The sequence below is a fragment of the Oncorhynchus nerka genome, linkage group LG7, assembly GCF_034236695.1.
Source record: "Oncorhynchus nerka isolate Pitt River linkage group LG7, Oner_Uvic_2.0, whole genome shotgun sequence".
Taxonomy (NCBI): Eukaryota; Metazoa; Chordata; class Actinopteri; order Salmoniformes; family Salmonidae; genus Oncorhynchus; species Oncorhynchus nerka.
In genome coordinates, this window is record NC_088402.1 from 89,790,607 (window position 1) to 89,797,484 (window position 6,878).

General features: G+C 47.6%; 1 protein-coding gene across 1 annotated transcript in view; it reads right to left on the bottom strand.

The window, feature by feature from the left end:
- Positions 1 to 6,878, bottom strand: part of ubr4 (ubiquitin protein ligase E3 component n-recognin 4) — a 182,047-nt gene that overhangs the window by 22,602 nt on the left and 152,567 nt on the right. The window contains exons 82-86 of the mRNA XM_065020956.1: positions 6,649 to 6,778; positions 4,861 to 5,018; positions 3,989 to 4,098; positions 2,616 to 2,839; positions 676 to 849 (exon numbers count right to left, since the gene is read on the bottom strand). Coding sequence (XP_064877028.1) covers positions 676 to 849; positions 2,616 to 2,839; positions 3,989 to 4,098; positions 4,861 to 5,018; positions 6,649 to 6,778 — 796 coding nt within the window. The remainder of the gene's footprint in view (positions 1 to 675; positions 850 to 2,615; positions 2,840 to 3,988; positions 4,099 to 4,860; positions 5,019 to 6,648; positions 6,779 to 6,878) is intronic.

The window sequence follows — 6,878 nt, forward strand, 5'->3', positions numbered from 1 at the left end:
CCAGCAGCATGTCCTCCTGGGTCTATATTAACTAGCTTTATACCTGTGGTCATGTCCTCCAGCATCTCCAGCAGCATGTCCTCCTGGGTCTATATTAACTAGCTTTATACCTGTGGTCATGTCCAGCAGCATGTCCTCCTGGGTCTATATTAACTAGCTTTATACCTGTGGTCATGTCCAGCAGCATGTCCTCCTGGGTCTATATATTAACTAGCTTTATACCTGTGGTCATGTCCTCCAGCATGTCCTCCTGGGTCTATATTAACTAGCTTTATACCTGTGGTCATGTCCTCCAGCAGCATGTCCTCCTGGGTCTATATATTAACTAGCTGTATACCTGTGGTCATGTCCTCCTGGGTCTATATATTAACTAGCTTTATACCTGTGGTCATGTCCTCCAGCATGTCCTCCTGGGTCTATATATTAACTAGCTTTATACCTGTGGTCATGTCCTCCAGCAGCATGTCCTCCTGGGTCTATATATTAACTAGCTTTATACCTGTGGTCATGTCCTCCAGCAGCATGTCCTCCTGGGTCTATATTAACTAGCTTTATACCTGTGGTCATGTCCTCCAGCGGCATGTCCTCCTGGGTCTATATATTAACTAGCTGTATACCTGTGGTCATGTCCTCCAGCAGCATGTCCTCCTGGGTCTATATTAACTAGCTTTATACCTGTGGTCATGTCCTCCAGCATCTCCAGCAGCATGTCCTGGGTCTCGTCGATGAGCTTGGTCCTCTGCACCACTAGTTTCCTGAGACACAGGTAGCCGTTCAGCACCGTGCCCACCAGACGACTCTTAAAGTGACGCTTGATGGACTCCACCTCCACAAAGGACGACAGTAGGCCTAGAAGACAAGCACGGGGATAGGTAATCATATTAACATATCATCAAAGCTTATCGGTTTTTTAAAATATATTTTTTTACATCATTCTAGCAAAACAAAGTATACGTATTAGATAAATATCTTGGTGAATCGACTAAAGCCAAGGTACACTACATGACCAAAAGTATGTGGACACCTGCTCGTCAAACATCTCATTACAAAATCACAGGCATTGACATGGAGTTCTTCCCCCCCGTTTGCTGCTATAACAGCCTCCCCTCTTCTGGGAAGGCTTTCCACTAGATGTAGGAACATTGCTGCTATAACAGCCTCCACTCTTCTGGGAAGGCCTTCCACTAGATGTTGGAACATTGCTGCTATAACAGCCTCCACTCTTCTGGGAAGGCTTTCCACTAGATGATGGAACATTGCTGCTATAACAGCCTCCACTCTTCTGGGAAGGCTTTCCACTAGATGATGGAACATTGCTGCTATAACAGCCTCCACTCTTCTGGGAAGGCTTTCCACTAGATGTTGGAACATTTCTGCAGGGGATTTGCTTCCATTCAGCCACACAAGCATTAGTGATATTGGGCGATTAGCGCTGGTTCGCAGTTGGCATTCCAATTAATCCCAAAGGTGTTCGATGAGGTTGAGGTCAGGGCTCTGTGCAGGCCAGTCAAGTTCTTCCACACCGATCTCAACAAATCATTTCTATTTGGACCTTGCTTTGTGCACGGGGCCACACAGTTGGAAGCACAGAATTGTCTATAATGTCATTGTATACTGTAACGTTAAGATGACTCTTCACTGGAACTAAGGGGCCCGAACCATGAAAAACAGCCCCAGACCATTATTCCTCGTCCACCAAACTTTAGTTTGCACTATTCATTCAGGCAGGTAGCGTTCCCCTCCAAACCTAGATTCGTCCGTCGGACTGCCAGGCGGTGAAGAGTGATTCATCACCCCAGAGAAGGCGTTTCCACTGCTCCAGGGTCCAATGGCGGTGAGTTTTACACCTCTCCAGCCGACGCTTGGCATTGCGCATGGTGATCTTAGACTTGTGTGCGGCTGCTCCGCCATGGAAACCCATTTCATGAAGCTCTCGACGAACAGTACTTGCGCTGAAGTTGCTTCCAGAGGCAGTTTGGAACTCGGTAGTGAGTGTTGCAACGAAGGACAGAAGATTTTTTTACGCGCTACAGCACTCAGCAGTCCCGTTCTGTGAGCTTGTGTGGTCTACCACTTCGCGGCTGAGCCGTTGTTGCTCCTAGACATTTCCACTTCACAATAACAGCACTTAGTTAACCGGGGAAGCTCTAGCAGGGCATAAATATCATCAAATCAAATTTTATTGGTCACATGGATCACCACAGACAACACTGCTACTCCTACTGCTCTCTCTTCGTCTGCCCACGTGTTCTCGCACACCCCGAGAGCTTCTGGTCAGCGGGGTGGTGGCACCGGGATACACATGGTTAGCAGATGTTAATGCGAGTGTAGCGAAATGCTTGTTTGATGAACTGACTTGTTGAAAAGGTGGCATCCTATGACGGCGCCACGTTGAAAGTCGCTGAGCTCTTCAGTAAGGCCATTCTACCGCCAATATGCTCAATTTAAAAACACCTGTCACCAACGGGTGTGGCTGAAATAGCTGAATGCACTAATTTGAAGGGGTGTCCACATACTGCTGTAATATCATGTTGATGTTTTATTTGAGTCAACTGTCCCTATAAGACCAGTTAATACAAGCGCCTTGGTTTAGGTGAATGAAACGCGTCACATACCAGTCAAGCTCTTGAGGGCGTATCCCTGCTGCAGGTCTGTGCTGAGCGTGGCCTCTTCCAGAGCCAACAGGTTGGCTATTTCCTTGGTGATGAGGTTTCCGATGTAGGGCAGGACTCCTCGGGCAGCCAGGTACACCTTCCATTGAGGAGGCTTGATGAGCTTCTGGTACAGACCCAGATACTCAGCTGCACATTCCCCCGCGATGCTCAACTCATCCAAGTAACTGAGGGACAAACACACACTGATGCTCAACTCATCCAGGTAACTGAGGGACAAACACACACTGATGCTCAACTCAACCAGGTAACTGAGGGACAAACACACACTGATGCTCAACTCATCCAGGTAACTGAGGGACAAACACACAGTGATGCTCAACTCCTCCAGGTAACTGAGGGACAAACACACAGTGATGCTCAACTCATCCAGGTAACTGAGGGACAAACACACAGTGATGCTCAACTCATCCAGGTAACTGAGGGACAAACACACAGTGATGCTCAACTCATCCAGGTAACTGAGGGACAAACACACACTGATGCTCAACTCCTCCAGGTAACTGAGGGACAAACACACAGTGATGCTCAACTCATCCAGGTAACGGAGGGACAAACACACAGTGATGCTCAACTCATCCAGGTAACTGAGGGACAAACACACAGTGATGCTCAACTCCTCCAGGTAACTGAGGGACAAACACACACTGATGCTCAACTCCTCCAGGTAACTGAGGGACAAACACACACTGATGCTCAACTCCTCCAGGTAACTGAGGGACAAACACACAGTGATGCTCAACTCATCCAGGTAACTGAGGGACAAACACACAGTGATGCTCAACTCATCCAGGTAACTGAGGGACAAACACACACTGATGCTCAACTCATCCAGGTAACTGAGGGACAAACACACACTGATGCTCAACTCATCCAGGTAACTGAGGGACAAACACACACTGATGCTCAACTCATCCAGGTAACTGAGGGACAAACACACAGTGATGCTCAACTCATCCAGGTAACGGAGGGACAAACACACAGCGATGCTCAACTCATCCAGGTAACTGAGGGACAAACACACACTGATGCTCAACTCATCCAGGTAACTGAGGGACAAACAAATACCTGTTAGAAGAGCTGTTTGACATATAAGCCAGGATATTAGCACAAAAAAAACAAAGTATTGATGGCAATATTTCACTGCAGATCGCACCTGGTCCAGCTACTAACAATTAACACCCAGTGTTAACCAACCAACTTAACTGATATCCTTAGATCATTTCCCCATCGTGTCAATTTGAAAGTTGAAAACATATATATATATATATTTTTTAAACAGTGCTACCTTTCCCAACCCGAAGACGGCCTCTTACCTGGTAAGCAGGTCCAGCACCTGCTGCTTGCGGCTGGGGATGGAGGTGAGGGCCTCAACGATGGTACAGGCTGCCTGCCGCGCTGCCTGGGTGGCTGGGGTGAACAGCACCTGGGAGACAGAGGAGATGACAGTAAAACAATAAAAGCATGGAAATGAAAAATGCTATAATTAAAAATAATAAGAAGGTGATATGAGTCCAAACACCAGCTACATGAACCTCAGTCCCATGTTGTCTCATCGAAAGGTGCAGCGTGTATCATTTAAATGATTATTTTACATTTTTTAAAATTTAAAACCTTTCCATTCAATTTCAAATGTAAAAGCTGAGTGGTGTAGTGCTGCCTGGGTAAATAGTCTAATCCTAAACGCGTCTCCCGGGCCAAGGAAAAGAACCTAGTGTGAAATTCTATGACAAACAGTGACGTACATTTTGAACGAGCTAAAATGGTCGATCCCATATTGGTCTTTTTACAGCCGAGCTGTATGGGGGTTTGAACTTGCAACCTTTCGGTTACTAGCCCAACGCTCTAACCACTAGGCTACCCTGCCGCCCCATATACGCAATGCCCACATAAAAAGAGTGAGTATACTGTGTATACCCCTCCACTGGTGTGTATGTACCACACCAAACAGTACCAGTAAACTGAGTTAAAATTGTATTTTTTATTTTACCTTTATTTAACCAGGCAAGTCAGTTAAGAACAAATTCTTATTTTCAATGACGGCCTAGGAACAGTGGGTTAACTGCCTGTTCGGGGGCAGAACGACAGATTTGTACATTGTCAGCTCGGGGATATGAACTTCCAACGCTCTAACCACTAGGCTACCCTGCCTCCCCGTACTGCTGTAAGAGCAGGGGAGTATCCTTACCTGTCTGAGCCAATTGTTGTGTCCCAGTTTGAGGAGCCGAGGGAACAGACCCTCGGAGCGTGACCTCATGAACTGTTTCCACTTCCACACATACTTCTCCATCAGGTAACGCCTCCGCACCTCGGCCTTGTTCTGGGGCTTGGACGCCGTCTCCTGGCCTGGTGGACAAGTGTTACAGGCATTGTTGAAAGGATAGTTTGCATACCGAAAGGGATAGTTCCTCCGAGTTCCGTAATCAAATGCATTTGCTTCAGCAATAACACTACTGTTCTTTCTGTGTACGTATCACGTGTTACTTTTCACTAGATGCTACTGCTTTTAAACCATAGACCTCATATATATATATATATATATAGTGGGACTGTATCCAACACATCACCATCGGCCATTACACGTTGTGCACCTACTGACCAGAAAAGATATGTTATGAAATAAAATGTAAAAAATGTGTTGATAAAATAAAAAGGTTTAAGGAACCACAGACAGGCACCACAGACAGGAACTACAGACAGGCACCACAGACAGGAACCACAGACAGGAACCACAGACAGGCACCACAGACAGGCACCACAGACAGGCACCACAGACAGGCACCACAGACAGGCACCACAGACAGGCACCACAGACAGGAACTACAGACAGGCACCACAGACAGGCACCACAGACAGGAACTACAGACAGGCACCACAGACAGGCACCACAGACAGGAACCACAGACAGGCACCACAGACAGGCACCACAGACAGGCACCACAGACAGGCACCACAGACAGGCACTACAGACAGGCACCACAGACAGGAACCACAGACAGGCACCACAGACAGGAACCACAGACAGGAACCACAGACAGGCACCACAGACAGGCACCACAGACAGGAACCACAGACAGGCACCACAGACAGGCACCACAGACAGGCACCACAGACAGGCACCACAGACAGGCACCACAGACAGGAACCACAGACAGGAACCACAGACAGGCACCACAGACAGGCACCACAGACAGGCACCACAGACAGGCACCACAGACAGGAACCACAGACAGGAACCACAGACAGGCACCACAGACAGGCACCACAGACAGGAACCACAGACAGGAACCACAGACAGGCACCACAGACAGGCACCACAGACAGGCACCACAGACAGGAACCACAGACAGGCACCACAGACAGGCACCACAGACAGGAACCACAGACAGGCACCACAGACAGGCACCACAGACAGGAACCACAGACAGGAACCACAGACAGGAGCCACAGACAGGAACCACAGACAGGAGCCACAGACAGGCGCCACAGACAGGCGCCACAGACAGGCGCCACAGACAGGCGCCACAGACAGGCGCCACAGACAGGCGCCACAGACAGGCGCCACAGACAGGCGCCACAGACAGGCACCACAGACAGGCACCACAGACAGGCACCACATTACTATAAGACAAAGCAGCCCAATCAAGCAGGATGGTCTTGCTTGCAAAGTTTTTATAAAAAACAAAAAAAATGTAAAGCTTGAAAAGGTAGTGTTACTGGATTAGTGTGGTGTGTGACAACTCCAATACTTTAACTTGTATGTGGTACACATCACATTATTGTGGGAGACCCTCCTCTAAGAGTATGAATTAAGCTGCTTGAGAAGGTTTGAATGCTAAAAAAACCTGCAAACACATAGAAGTACAATAGATCAACATTGCTACTGTAGTAGGTCAAAGCTGTGTGAACATTGAGCTTCAAATCAATCCCTACTACAGTCGGGCAGACCAACCGATACATAAAAAAAACAACTCACATCTAGCTGGAAGGCACTTTTTCCAGGCTTCATACGATGCTTTGGGGTCCTTCTTGAGCCAGAGCTGGGCCTGAGCATGGATCTCATTGCAGTAGGGCTTCACTGTAGTCAGAGACTCCACAGCGGAATCCTGGAGACACAGAAACAACATTTCCTGAAATGGACTAATCTACAAAATCACCTAAAAATCCTAAATGACTCTCATTATAATTTTGTAGTCATTCTACAAA